General features: G+C 35.9%; 1 protein-coding gene across 2 annotated transcripts in view; it reads left to right on the top strand.

Annotated features, from left to right (window-relative positions):
* The first annotated feature begins 1301 nt into the window (after positions 1 to 1301).
* Positions 1302 to 16076, top strand: part of LOC106883124 (Bardet-Biedl syndrome 4 protein) — a 58800-nt gene continuing 44025 nt past the window's right edge. Inside the window, exons 1-5 of one of the 2 annotated variants that reach the window (XM_052972513.1) lie at positions 1302 to 2421; positions 5137 to 5245; positions 7018 to 7161; positions 10747 to 10858; positions 14686 to 14758. In XM_052972513.1, coding sequence (XP_052828473.1) covers positions 2374 to 2421; positions 5137 to 5245; positions 7018 to 7161; positions 10747 to 10858; positions 14686 to 14758 — 486 coding nt within the window. In that variant the 5' untranslated portion in view covers positions 1302 to 2373. Of the gene's footprint in view, positions 2422 to 3020; positions 3915 to 5136; positions 5246 to 7017; positions 7162 to 10746; positions 10859 to 14685; positions 14759 to 16076 lie in introns of those variants that run through there. The other variant, XM_014934019.2, reaches the window with a different exon arrangement.

Raw genomic sequence — 16076 nt, 5'->3', positions numbered from 1 at the left:
CGAAGTCACTGTCAAGAACATTCTTGTATAAGAGTAATAGACAGACAGACAGACAGACAGACAGACAGACAGACAGAGCGACAGACAGACAGACAGACAGACAGACAGACAGATAGATAGATAGATAGATAGATAGATAGATAGATAGATAGATAGATAGATAGATAGATAGATAACTGTGAATGTGCGAGCGCGTGTGAGTGTGTTGCGAGTTGTATTGTGCTTGTAATTAAAGGCTCGGCTTTGTCATTAATTCTATTTAATTATTGCGTAAAAGGGTACAAATGTCTGCGAAATCCTTAGCCACGTACATTATAATTCAATGAGTAAGTAGTTTCATTGATCGACAACTAAAGATCGGTCCATTTGCTTTTAGTAAAAGAAAACCATGGAAAATAATGATGCTTTCCATCAGCCAAAAAAAAAAATACAGTTAATGAAATTCGTAAAAAGGAGAGGACAGTTGTTTCGCGCAAATGCTTCTTCGAAGAGATGTGTTCAAGTGAGTAATAATGGTTTCAATTTTTGGCACAAGGCCAGCAGTTTTGGGGAGGGGATAAACCAATTATATCGATCCCAATGATCAGCTGGTACTTACAAGCGTGTGATATTAGTCAGTTGCGAGATGAGTTGGTTTATTGATAAAAAACAAACACACTGTATGTTATATTCAAGGGAAGTAACTTTTCAAGTTATGTAGTTGCGTCCCTTTTTATATCTTTTAATAGAACTCCACACAATATGACTTGGAACTTTGCTCGTTTGCCTTTTATTCTTTACTTGTTTCAGTTATTTGAGTGCGGCCAAGCTGGGACACCGCCTAGAAGGATTTAGTCAAACAGAACGCCCCCAGTCCTTTTTTTTTAAGACTAGTATTTATTGTATCGGTTCATTTGCCGAACTGCTATATTACCTGAGCGTAAGCAAGTCGACACCGGTTGCCAAGCGGTGGTGGAAAACACACTAAACACACACACATACACACACACACACACACACACATAGAGGTTTCTTAGGGAGGTTAATCGATTATAATGATCGTCAGTACTTGACTCATATTTTATTTTATCGACCTCTTGCTGTGATTTGAACCTAGAACGTAGAAAGGAAATACCGCGAAGCATTTTGTTTGACAATGCAACGATTCTGCCAAACTACCACCCTATCTATAATAATAATGTCTGTATATGTATATGAAATATGTACGTAGGTTTGTGGTTTATTTGATAAAATGAATAAATATGAATGAAAACACTTTCTGTTGTTTCCCCTGCCCTAAGAATTGAAGGCTATATATGTCAAAGAGAGCTGGGTTTGTCAGTTCCTGTTACAGTTGAGGATAGACGGAAGTATGAGATAATCTGCTTTTAGGTACCACTTTCAACCCTCTCTTTGATCACTCTGATCAATTTCAAGGTGACCACACCCGTTCACCGTCCAGGTAGAGCCAGAGGTGTCTCAGCCTCAGCGCGTACATGCGCATCATCAGCCAAGTTATCCCTAACCCACCCTTTAGCGGTTTCTGGCAGTAGATGGGGCGCCTCACAAGTGGTGGTTTCCCCTCCCACAAAAAACGGAAAAGGATCCGTTCCAACTTGTTCAGCCACAAACCGGGGAAAGGCACAACGGTTAGGCAGTAGGTTATCACAGATGTTATAAACACCCGCGCATCTTCCGCCCTCCCTAGCAAGGATAGCGACCTCCCAGACCAAGTTTGGGTTATAGCCGTCACCTTGCTCGGGGGTTCTTGTTTTTATAACTATCCAGAAGGATAGACATATCGTTGAGAACAATGGATTTCGTTGGTGGTACTTGTTATCTTAATTCTAGCTTTTGGTGAGATAGAAGAGGTTAGAAGGGTCAAGTGGTGAAGACATTATTTTGCTAAGATAAGGCGCCTGGCAAATGTAAACTGCTGTCACAGAAAAACTATTGTTTTACCGTGAGAAATGTGATGTTGAAGTGCTAATTTAAATTTGTCAATCTAGGATCGAATCTACATCATGCCTGCAAGATCCACTACATAGCCATAGTCAGAGAATTAGATAATATTTCATATAATAAAGTAAGTTAGTTCCAAAAGTGCGTCCATGTTTTAAGATGCTACTTGACACAAGTACTGGACTGATTCTTTATTTATCGACCCCCGAAAAGATAAAAGGCAAAATTGACCTCAGTGAAACTGGAACTCAGAGTGCAGAGAGCCGGAATAAATACCGCAAAACACTCTAACCAACGCTCAAACAATCCTGCCAACTTGCTACTTTTATGATGAATATCGGCTATGATGAACAGTGAAGTCAACATTGAGAGGTTACAATGACAAAACTAGTTCAACGTTTTACTATCTAAACCAGCAGTTCCCAGGGTTGCATGCGGTCCTCAAGTAGCCTTACTGCGGCTCTCAACGATCTTCCTTCTGTAAATATAAATTTTTCTTTGATTGACTTTTTGGGTTTTTTTGGGTTTTTTGTTTTTTTGTTAATTGACAAACATTTATTTACATGAAAGAAAATTACCGGAGAACTTTCTTCAAATTCTTCTAGATCTCTCTGCTAAAACTATATTGAAACCATTTGTGGGGAAGAAAAAGAAGAAAATAATGCAGCACCAAGCGCTTCAACTGGTCGCGCATCACAAGGTTCAGCAGAACCTACTGAACCGAACCAGCATGTTCACAATATTACCATGAGCGACGGTGGGGCTAAGGCGTTGGAAAAGCCAAGCACCTTCACGACTATCACTTGACACATCGCTGAGCGAGCTCCTAACGATGACAAGAACTTCGTTGTTAGTGGCCCAGTCCCTCCGAACGTCTCAAACACCATAGGTTGGAAGAGATAGTTCATTGATACTTCAGGGTTTTATTCCGTTTGGCTACGGAAGCAGTGACCCTCCCATTTACTGCAGCATCCAGGTTGTGAGAGGGAGCAAAAGAGTCACAGACTGTGGCGTCCCAAATGAGGTACCTACTTCTAACCTAGGGACAGAGGCTAAGACCATCTGGTTTCTTTCCATCAGATCTGGATAACCCCGTTGGCTTCAGAACTGAGGGGATATTAATCCAAGTCAGGGCCCGCTTAATGGTTAGGTTTAGTTTGGTATGACGAGCGAAGCGACCAGCATTTAGGCGACAAGACAGACCGTGAAGACCTATGGAGTCGAAGGGTATACAACAGCAGCATCTCAGTCTCCTGCAGACGTCAGCACCCACTCTGAGTGCGATGACCACAGGCAGGGTATCAATCCCGAGAATTTTGCTCCAGCTGAAAGTAGGCGACACCTTGAAAATTGATCAGATTGATCAAGGAGAGGGTTGAAAGTGGTACCTGAAAGCAGATTATCTCATACTTCCGTCTATCCTCAACTGTAACAGGAACTGACAAACCCAGCTCTCGTTACTGTAATAGAGCTTCATCCATCTCCCTGTTAGAATTAGTCCATGTTTTTGTGCGGCCCCTAAAAAAAATCCAGGTTTTACATCTGGCCTGGATATTAAAAAGGCTGAGAACCACTAGTCTAAACCCTTAGCTATCAATATATAAGGAACCAATGAAGAGGAACCTATGCGCAGTCACTTACTCTTAGCCTGCTAGAAATAACAGCCAAATCTCTCTCGTAGTCACACCTCACTTAAAGGAAAAATGAAATAGACACTGTAAATAATGTGATTCTAGATATATTATGTCTGGAAAAGTAGGCGAGGTGGTCACGGTTGGAATAGCTTCCATTACAGGTCTGCCAGAGCTAGGCTGACATGAGGATAACAACAAACACACGGAGAGGATTATCTCGTAAGTACCCATGGACAGTAACTCTAAACAGATTAATATTAGCCAATAGAATGGTGTGTATCTAACACCGGTGGCAACCACTGTTTAAATATGGCAGACGTCGGTGCTAAAAAGTTAAATGTAAGTTTGTGAATATGTTTCAATATTAAATCCAGCATGATATTAGAGTTAATATTTACATCTTTTATCAAAGAAATAGATTTGGTAATATTCAGGAATGCTTTATAATTGTTTTACAAGAAGCCATTAGAATGATTTCTGTTTATATAATTTCGTGAGCCTCCTTGACAACGATAACTAATTTGTTGTTTATACTTTCCACGGCGCATTAACTGCAATATACTATTATATTTATGTTAATCGAAATGAATATTATTGTTATCGTTCTTATTTTCTGCCTTTAAACTCTGTCGGAGTCGATTTTATTTTTTATTTTTCCGGGCTAAATAAAATTTAATAGATATATCAACATCAACATCATCTTCATCATTAACAGCATCTTCATTATAATCATTATTGCAATTTTCTGGCAGTAGAGAAGAAATTGGAGTTGGGGTGTCTAATACTACAAGTTAATACACAAATTTGTATAACCATCCAACTATATTAATAAAGTAATATTTTTTTAAGTACAACAGTTGTTCAGTCACTTCTCTTAATATGTAAATTAAGGTGACTGAGATTGCCATCATCTTAAATTACGTATTCGGGAAGCCATGGCTAAATATGAATGTCAAAACTTCCCGTTTCCCCTTCCCTAGGCGTTTTAGGGTCATTATCTTTTGTCTTTTACTTGTTCCAATCATTGGACTGCAGCTATGCCTATAAAAGGTTCTAGTCGAAGGAATTGACTCCAGTACTTGTTTTTTTGAGTTTATTACTTATTGCGTCTATTAAATTATGGGTTATGTAAACAAGCCAACATCATTGTCAATGGTGGGAACAAAGACTTTAACACACACACACACACAAACACATGCACACACTCATACATATTTGCATGCATGTATGCTAGATATAGCAACCAAATCTCACTATAATCACACCCTATCATCTTAAAAATGAACAGACACATTGGTAATCCTAGTTAAATACAATGGAATGTTTGCAACTGGAATGCCTTTAATTGTGGGTTTAACTAATCATAACTGATATTCATATCAGTTATGATTAGTTAAACCCACAATTTAGCTGAAGCTAAACCACTGTTTAGCTTCAGCTAAACAGTGATTGAAGAGGGTAAAAGCTGAATTTTCCTTTCTTTTTTTTTTTTTTTTTTCAATATAATAAACAAACAATACTGTTTTATATAATGTCTGGTTTATTTTATTTGTATCCACAGCAAAATGGTACCTCTACACCAGTTGTGAATGCATCATCAAGTTCACTAACTGATTCAGTATCATCAACTACATCACAAGCTCATCGACCAGCTACAAAACAAAAAAAACGTCAGTAATGCCACTCATTTATACACAAATTTCTTATATTATTTTGAATAACCTCATATTTCTTGGTTGAATGTTTAGTGATAGGAAAAGGGTTCTGTAGGTGAAGGCTGGTCATGCATCTGAACATACTTGTGCAGATGCAAGATCTGTATGTACCTGTGCAGCTGCAGGTATGTGCAGGCCTAGGCAGGTTTTTTTGTTTGTTCTTTTAGGAGAACTGGACCATGCATGCAAGTCACTCATCTTTTTGCCTCTAATGTTTATGCAGGCTGCCAGCTGGGGGCCAATGCAGCATGAAACCAATTTCATTGCAGGCACTGGGCATTGTTGTCAGAACTCAAGGAGCTGAAAGAGATATTGCAAAGCATCTTACCAAACCCTCTAACATTTTGCTTAATCCACCGCCCTGGATGGGATACTTTTCTTATTGACCCTAAAAGGGTGAAAATTAAAGCTGACCTCAATGAGATCTGAACTCAGAGTACAGAGGGTTGAAACAAATACTACAAAGAATTCTATCCATTGCTCTAATGACTCTGACAATTTGCCACTTCAAGAAGTATAGTCAGCTGTAAAAACAATATAAAACTACTCCTTCCATGATGCAAAGGAGAAGTGAAACAACTACTGAAGTTTTGTGGGGTTTTGTCTTGTGTTTTAATATTGAATTTTTCAAATAAAATAATGTTGACTGCATTAATCTTTTCTGCAGTATCATTGTTTAATTATTCTGAATTTCAATAATTACCAGAGTCAACTTTGTCTTTTTTCTTCTGAGTTTAATAAATTAAGTACCACTAACATACTGAAGTATACTGAATCTGCTACACCAAAGATTGGCAAACTATGACCCATGTTCCAAATCTAGCTCATAGCCTCATTTCATCCAGTCTGCCAATTTTATTGAATACATGATATTGCTTACAAAAATTCTTTGTTTTCATTATCTTTGGTTAGCAAATAATAGGTATCAAAAAATAGAGCAGAAGTTTTAGTTTTGTTGAGGCTTAAAAATTAATCCAATTTTTAAATTATCAATATATAATATACATCTTCTATATCTATTATATTATATATATATATATATATATATATATATATATATATATTATAGTTATATATTTATATAAGATATATATTTTACTGTATATTATATTTATTTATACATTGATTTAAAACACGGAGAATTGGAGTAACAGAGACTCATATACTGTTGCAATTTAGTTTACAGAAAGAATTGATTCTAAGAAAGGTAGGAGAGACAAAACATATTTACTTGTTCATTGAGAAAAGCACACGTGTTGTGTGTGTGTGTGGTTAAGAAGTTCACTATGCAACCACATAGTTTCAAGATTAGTCCTCATGCGCTGCATTTTGCATAAATGCTTTTTACAATGGTCCTGGGTCAACCAATGCTTTGTAAGGTAATCTGATCAATTGGAATTACAACATATGTGTGGAAATATTGATATTCCACATTGTCACTGCTTCAGTGAACTGATGGTGATGCTGACTTTCCTTGTTAACATTATGATCAGTCAGTCTATACTTTCAGAAACCTTTGGACTAAAACAAATACCTTATTTGATAAATAAGTGTTGGTAACAGGAAGCACATACAGACATAATATCTTGCTGCAAATAATTCCCAGTCAAAACCCACACTAACATGGAAAATGAACAAACAAATATAAAGTGTTAATATTTTTATTGTACTTTCTTTGTTATATAGTGTACAAAGTTTGTTACATGTATATCTGCAATATTTTCTAGCCCCAGATTTACCAGCTCTTGAATCACGCAACTGGCTAATTCACCTTCATTATATTAGAAAAGATTTTGAAACTTGTAAAGTTTTAAACAAAGAGCAACTCACTGAAACAGGAGGATTATGTGAATTTGCAGTTTTTGTAGAAGGTAAATATGTTGTTGCTATTGTTGGTTATTATGTTTTGTATATTTCTGGGGTTTTATGGACACAAGTTTATATATGAATTGGGGCATAAATTAAGGGCATGATGTTGATTGTTGATGCTTTTTTGTTCCCAATAAATAGGAACGAAGAGGACAAAAATATCAGTACATGTACTGAATATTATTCAGCTACTTTGATAGAAGAAAAGTACGTATCCATTAATAACAAAGTTGATTAACATAATATCACATCAGATGGTGATAGTTTAATTTTAACCAGAAAAAAAGAAAATTTGAGTAAAAGATAGCTTTCCAGTTAAAAGGACTTTCAGTCTGTCTGTCTGTTAGTGAACAAAGGAGAGACAATACTAATGCCCTCTTCCTAATGAGATAACTGCAGAAGAAATGATAGATTGAGAGCAAGTCACTGTATTTATCATTCATCAGTTTGAGGAAGGCTTTTGACAGGATTCAATGCTCTGTAAAAAAATAGTCACTAAAGAAATTAGAGATAAATGAATGACTTGTAAGGGCTGTGCAAACCATTTACAGAAGTGTAGTTAGCAAGGTGAGGGTTAATAATGAGTACATCAACAATTTTAGCATGCATGTAGATACCCTGTCTTTTTTATTATAGTGCTCCATGCCATACTTGAATAGTTTTAGACTAACTGTTTGTGGGAACTCCTATTTGTTGACAACTTAGATATTACAGCTGGATCTGCAGCAGATTTAGAGGGGAAAAAGTTCTAGAATTGCAAGCAAAACCTGGAATCAAGAAGACTTAAAGTAAACTGAGCAAAGACCCAAGTTTTAGCAGGAAGAAAAGAAATAGTACCTTGTTACCATCTACAATGTGGCTATGCTCAATAAGCAGGAACTTCATACAATGTACCCAGTGTAATCTATAGACACACAAGAGGCATAGTGGGATCACAGGCAAGTTAACAGCAAAAGTAAACTATATAACATATGTACAAATGCAATAAGACTACTACATGTAAAAGAGATTTCCTTAAATACCTGACAGTTCCTGAGAAGTAGTTGTTAGCTTTTGTTTCCTGAATGAATGAATTAACTGTGGTGGTACGTGTTTCGGAATTATTGTAGGCATAGTAAAAGTGAGATGGAAAAGGTTATGGGTACTATTACAACAGCTATTAACAAAGAGTTTCTTTCTCAAAGGGAGGTTAGATTGTATGACATTTATGTACAAACAGGATAAAGAAATATAAACCAGGAATGTAGAAGATTTACAGAATAGAAATAATAAATGCATATAGGTATGTAATGTTAGCGTATATGACCAATGTAATACAAATGAGCTGAGAAGAAAACTGGATATATGATGAATCAGATGCTGTATGCAAGAGAGAAGTTTACAATGGTACAAGCATGATACAGAGGGAAGATGACAGCTGTATGCATGGTACTCAAAGTAGATGGAACCTGTTGAAGAGGACAAAGTAACAAAGACTGAGATTAGTCTTCACTACAGGTTAAGCCTCATGAAGAAAATCACTCAGCTTCATGATAATTAATGACATGCAATGCTGAATAGGCATGCCCACCATGCGAGTATGATGAAGCAAACGTTATAAGGAAGGTTGTCACAGGTGTGGCAATATGGTAAGAAGTTTGCTTCCAAACTACAAGTAAATTTGGTAGACGGAAACTGAAAGAAGCCTGTTATATATGTGTGTGAGCATGTGTCGTGTTTTCTTTGTATCATCTATCTGGATGATTTGTCCCTTTCTTGAATCACCTCACTGTCTGGATGTTTTGTGTTCTTGTCCCATTCTGTATTATATATATATATATATATATATATATATATATATATATATATATATATATATATATATATATAGTTTTAGGGAAAATAACCAATTTTCAAGAACTCGTCGATGAAAATCCACTATCACATATAGAAAAATTAATAATTAAAAGCACAATAAACGAGTATAATATATAACTTATATATATATATATATATATATATATATATACATATATAAATTTGTATAATTTTATTTATACCTTATAAATGAATATTTTATTCTTTTTAATAACTATAAACTTACCTTATTTATATTTATATTTCCTCAATCATCTCTATTTTTACTTTATTTATTGTTCTAGTTTTATTTACTTTATCCCTAATCATATTCTAATCAATCTGTGAACCCTTCAACCTAGCATATGATAATACAAGTCATAAACCGTAATATTTAGTCTGCTGAAATGAATTGATAGGTTCAAATATAACATCCCAAGGTACATCTTTTTTCCTCTGATGAAATTCTGCTCATGTCATATAAACGCAAATTTAATATACAAACTTGTAATTAAATTATTGAGTATTAATTGAAACGGCTGTAAGAAGCAAAGATGACCAATTTGTTAATAATAAACAATTGTTAACTTCCTTACCACCATTTTATTTTCTTCTTTTAACTATATATATATATCAGTGTTTGTGCCTGTCGTTCCTCCTTGTATTGAACCTCATTGTGCTCTTTGTATTCTGACTCTTTGATACCCTCTCATCTTTTATCACTTCCTGTCATTTACTTTTTCCCACTCACCTCTCCCCTTCTCATCCTCTCCACTCGACTCCTTCTATCCATTGTACTATCACTGTTGTTCACATCACACTCCCATTCCAACATTGTACTTCTTCCACTTCTGATTCCTGTAATACTCTCTCACTCCACTGTTCCCTCCCCATCATACTCTCAGTCTCCACTCTCTTCCATTCACCCCTCTTAATCATGTCAAAGAGGAGTAATGACTCTTTCATCTTGCAAGGCTCAAGCAAGACAAATTCAATAATACTGTTGCCATGATATATTGTAGCCAGTGGTGGTTGGCACTCCGTCAGTTATGACGATGAGGGTTCCAGTTGATCCGATCAGCAAAACAGCCTGTTCGTGAAATTAATGTGCAAGTGGCTGAGCACTCCACAGACACGTGTACCCTTAACGTAGTTCTCGGGGATATTCAGCGTGACACAGTGTGACAAGGCTGACCCTTTGAATTACAGGCACAACAGAAACAGGAAGTAAGCGTGAGAGAAAGTTATGTTGAAAGAGTACAGCAGGGTTCGCCACCATTCCCTGCCGGAGCCTTGTGGAACTTTAGGTGTTTTCGCTCAATAAACACTCACAACACCCGATCTGGGAATCGAAACCGCGATCCTACGACCGCGAGTCCGCTGCCCTAACCACTGGGCCATTGTAGCCAGTACACCTTGTAAATAAAATATAAACAAGCATGTCAACCACTCTAATGTTGATACCATCTTAAAATCTGCTTAGTACACATTATAACAAAATTGCTAATAGGAAGAGCATCCAGCCAAAGAAACCATGCCAAAAAGTGGAATATTTTTAGCAAGATGTCCTTCTACCCATCAAAGAGAGCAATAACTCCAAATAAGAACTGACTCAGATTGTAACAACCTGGTTAACACATGCCAGCATGAATGTAAAATTGATGATGATAATGGTGATGATGGTGGTGGAGGAGGTGGTAGTGGTGGTGGGGACAATGATGTTGATGTAATCTTTTTATGATTATTTTTAGCTTTGATTCTCAGACAAGAAGGAAAAATTCAAGAGAGTCTAGATTTATTCCAAAACTGTGTTTTTCTAAACCCTCATTGTCCGGACAATTTAAAACAAGTGGCAAGATCTTTGTGAGTATTTCAGAATTACATTTCTAAATATGACACATTAAAATATTTAGCATGTGCCTTAATCTACCACCTAGAATCCAGATATTTGGGTGTATTCTCCAATTTGCACAAAAGGAAAATGGAATTTTTTGTTCTTAATTGACATACATAGGTGCAATCTTATAGTTTGGGGGTTCAGTCCTACTGTGTGGTACCTTGGGCAAATGTCTTCTACTATAACTCTAGGCTGACCAATGCCTTGTGAGTGAATTTGGTCGATGGAAACTGTGTGGAAGCTCCTTGTATATATATGTGTGTGTTTTTGTGTCTATTTGTTCCCCACCAATTGTTTGACAAATGGAGTTGGTTTATTTACATCCCCATAACTGTGATTTGGCAAACTTGACCAATAGAATCTGTACCAGACTTTAAAAAAATAAGTACTGGTGTTGATTTGCTTGACTAAAACTGCTTGAGGTGATGCTCCAGCATGGCCACAGTCAAAAGGCTAAAACAAGTAAGAGATAAAGGATAAAGATACGAAAAGATGTCTTAATATTAAGTAATAAGGTGGTGAGCTAGCCCAATCATTACCATGCTGGACAAAATACTTTGCAGCATTTTATCTGTCTTTACATTCTGAGTTCAAATTTCACTGAGGTAGACTTTGCCTTTCATCCTTTCAGGGTCAATAAAATAAGTACCAGCTGAACACTGGGGTTGATGTAATGAATTTACCCCCTCCCATAAACATGATGGCCTTGTGCCTAAATTTGAAATATGAAATAATGAGATAAGGTGGTGAGCTGGCAGAATCGTTACCATGCTAGACAAAATGCTCGGCCACATTTTGTCTGTCTTTAAATCCTGAGTTCAAAGTTCCCTGAGGTTACCTTTGCCTTTCATCCTTTCAAGGGTCAACAAAATAAGTACCAGTTGAACCTTGAAGTGGATGTAACTGACTTAACCTCTCCCCTGAAATTACTGGCCTTGTGCCAAAATTTAAAACCAATATTAATTAATGAGATTAAGGATGATAGATTAACAGAATTGGTAAACCACTGGCTCAAATGCCTTCCAGTATTTAATTGTATCCTTTTATGTTCTTCTGAGTTCGAACTCAACCGAGGTCAACTTCACCTTTCATCCTTTATGAGATGGTAAAATGAATACCAACCAAATAGTAGGTCAATATAATCAACCATTCCCATTCTTCTATCTGAGGTGTGCCACCTTGTTCTCTTGTCAGAAACCAATATTTATGAAAGTAAATTTGGGCCCATGTGAAAAAACCTTTTATTATAACTATTCTCTTGAGAACACCATAAGCATTCAGTGACTCACTTGAAAGACTTTTTTTTTCCCTCTTTATTTAGCTGTTATGTGTAAAGTACAAACATTGTAACACACTTACTATTTTCTGCTTTTTCCTTTTCATAGTCATGGCTTTGTTTTTTAATCAAAAACAATAATTTATTCTGGTAACATGAGAGAGACAGGTTTCTTTGTATTTAATAACATCATATGGCAAATATACTGATTTACAAAATTACATAAAAATATGTATTTTTATCCATAGCTTTTCTTATTAAGAACTAGAAATATTAGTGTAATACTACCTAATTATGTGTAGCTTTTTTTTCTTACAGCAAATAGTCATACATAATTCCAAATCAAATCAACTCACTTTTGACTCTCAGCTGCAGTCAATTCTCTTCACTTAATGTTGACAGCTTTCTTGTACAAGATGTAAGATATTAGTACAAAGCATGTTAAAATATGAACATAGTCAGAAAAATGCAAATCTACTCTTGAATGAATCATTTATTTATGTGCATACAAATATATGTATGTATATTTGTGTGTGTGTTATGTATGTATGTAATGTGTGTGTGTTATGTATGTATACATCTATATGTATCTATATGTGTGTGTGTTATGTATGTATACATCTATATGTATCTATATGTGTGTGTGTATATAAGTATGTTAAATGATGATGATGTATATGTATGTGTGTCTGTGTATTTATAAATAAGTGTGTCTATTTATAAATAAGTGTTTGTGTGTGTGTGTGCATGTGTGTAGATATATTGTTGCCAGTAGATATAGATACACACACATGCACAGTATCCACAGACAGTTATCCCAAATATGAACATTTCATGACAATGAGCAATGATCATATTGTAAATGTGTTTGCTCTGATCTGGGAAAAATCATTGCCTGACTTCCTATGAAGTTTCAGAAATAGGGATCTGTAAAAATTTATGCCGCATAACTTGAAAAAAGAAATAGGAAAATGCATTGTGTTGCTGCAAAGTTTGTGCTGCATCTCTGCTGACATGCAAACAGAAAGAGAAGAGTATTATGAACAGTCAGGATTTATTTGTTTGAATGTTGATAAAAAATTTTCTGACAAGATGACAAGATATGGATGTATAGTTACAATTTTGAAACAAAAAGAAAAGGCAGTTATTACAGTAGTTGGATCATTGTTAGGGTAAAAGGTAAAGATCCCCTTCAATCATGAATAACCATAGGATTGCACCTAGAAAGTTCCCCTCTGAGGCACAAGTCCAGGAAAGATTGTTTATGAAAGACGAGCAATCGCCCATGCATACCTGCCTCTCCTCTCTCCATGCCACCGATGTTATCCAAGGGAAAAGCGACGGCCGACACAGCTTGGCATCAGTGACATCGCAACTCATTTCTACAGCTGAGTGAACAGGAGCAACGTGAAATAAAGTGTCTTGCTCAATAACACAACACACAGCTCAGTCTGGGAATCAAACTCACTACCTCATGAACCCGATGTTCTAACCACTGAGCTATAATGCTGCCAGACAAAAAAGTATCAAAGTCATTCAGATGTAAAGAAAATGTCTTTTTTTTTTTTGTGGAAGAACATTTTTCATCATGGGTTTCTTCCATATAGTCAAACAATCAATAAAGAGTTTTATTTGGATGTCCTTTGTATTTGAGAGGGGCTGTGAAGGGAACTATTTTGGATGATACAAGTCTGATTAAATTAAGCAATATAGATTTGCCTTTTAAAAAAGTTTTGTTGCATTATGGACAAATCTCCTTCAGTGTTCAACTGGTACTTATTTTATCAACCCCCAAAAATTGAAAGGCAAAGTTAACCTTGGAAGAATTTGAACTCAGAATGTACAGATGAAAGAAATGCTGCTAAGCATTTTATTTTTCCTGGCGTGCAAATGATTCTGTCAGCTCACCGCTTTCATGTTGCATTATTAATATTACTTTATGCTAGATGCACAGCTAAAAAAGACTCTCAAGGAATGTTTTCCTGTATTTATGTAATAGGGAAAAATGCTTATTGACTAAACAAAGACATGTTTGAAATAGCAACCAAATTGCCTTCAAATCATACTCATGTATCTTATGTTCCTTTCATATAATAGCTGGTGATGGGTGTGGATATATATGCATTGCAATATCTCTAGGAGGACAGTAACTGTGAACAACAACTTACAGGATAGATAATATTGTTTAATCCTGCTAAAGACAATCTCTCTAGTATTAGTGGCATGATAAAGGAGAGACACTGTGAGAACCATCCTACCTATGCAAGCTGAGAAAGCTAATGTAAAATGATGATAATACAATTAAACTCATCTGGAAAAGAATTAACTTAGATGAGATGCAGTTCAGTTTTGTATTAGGAAGAGAGACTAGCAATACCCTCTTCCTAGTGAGATACATGCACAAGAAGTATTTAATTAGAAATAAGCCACTATACCTGGGGGTTTCATCATAATTTGATCAAGTGACTTGATAAAAGTATGAAACATAATTCTGACATATATCTATTTTACTTTTAGATTCTTGTTGGCGCGACACAAAGCTGCGATAGGTGTTTACCAAGAAGCTGCAAAATACAGTGAAAAGGATTGGGTAATCAATTTTATAACTTCCCTTCTTATTACAATAAATCAAAACTGAATATCATAAGGCTATAAGTCTGTCTTATTTCTACAAGTAGGTTGTCTTAGAGTGATTAATGATAAAACAAGCATCAAGATAGAAAAGAAAAATTGTTCCCCATTCACTTCTCCTCTTCTCATAACTGCATACTGTGTCTACAGCCTCCCCAGGTCACACGATTCCCTTTCCTGCAGTCCTTCCTACACAAAATGTCTCTCCTCAGAAGTTTCCTTCTTATTCTGCAGCTATCAACTTGCAACTGTTTAAGAGAAACAGTGACTACATTAGTTTCAGTCTTCTCAGCAGGCCTGCAAAGACCATGGATACAGTGCTTTCCTCTTAAAGCAGAATGATTAATGCCAATGACAAATAGTCTCAGAGAGGGGAATTGATTGTTGGTAACACAGAAAGTGTGATCCAGTATTATCCTTCACACATAGGCATTTTGGTGGAAGAGAAAGTTATGGTAAATAAAATGATGGTAGAATAGACACAGGTTATTAGTCCAATATTGTCCCATGCTATGCAGGCAGCATAGTGCAGTGAGTAGGAGAACAGATAATTGTCAGACAGTTAAGAGAGTTGCTTAGATTCAATACTATCTCTGGTTACATGGATGGCATTATAGGGAGTAGGAGAGATGAGTGATTGTAGTAGAAAGCATGAGTATTAGGGATCGATGAGCAACAGAGATGAATGAGAGGGGAGAAGGTACCAAAGAAGCTGGGGAGAAGCAAATAGAGGCTTAACAGGAGTGTAGTGAGACACACACACACACAACCATACCCATATGTGTATGCATATATATATATATATATATATATATATATATATATATATATATATATATATATCAGAAATAATTAAGATTCATTTGAATTAGGTACTTAAGTTGAGGCACCACGTCAGTCCAGTATTATCCACACAGTCCAAAGTAAGGTGAATACAATCAAAATAAGTAACAGGATGTTAAGTATTAGTGCAATACGACCCTTTCAAGTGGCTCCATCTGATTGAACAAAGCAAGCATTACATAATTTTAAATTGCTATCATGCTTGCATTGTTCAATTAAATAGAGCTGCTTGAAATGGTCTTATTGCACTAATACTAGACATCCGGTTACTTATTTTGATTTTTATATATATATATATATATATATATATATATATATAGAGAGAGAGAGAGAGAGAGAGAGAGAGAGAGATCGTTAGTAAAGCATAAATCCCAAAAGGATGCCACTCGCTAGAGAGTCCTTAAGCCAACAGGTTTTGGGATCTGATGATAAGC

The sequence above is a fragment of the Octopus bimaculoides genome, chromosome 1, assembly GCF_001194135.2.
Source record: "Octopus bimaculoides isolate UCB-OBI-ISO-001 chromosome 1, ASM119413v2, whole genome shotgun sequence".
NCBI lineage: Eukaryota > Metazoa > Mollusca > Cephalopoda > Octopoda > Octopodidae > Octopus > Octopus bimaculoides.
The sequence above is the reverse complement of the archived record's forward strand: the minus strand, read 5'-3'. Positions and strand labels throughout refer to the sequence as shown.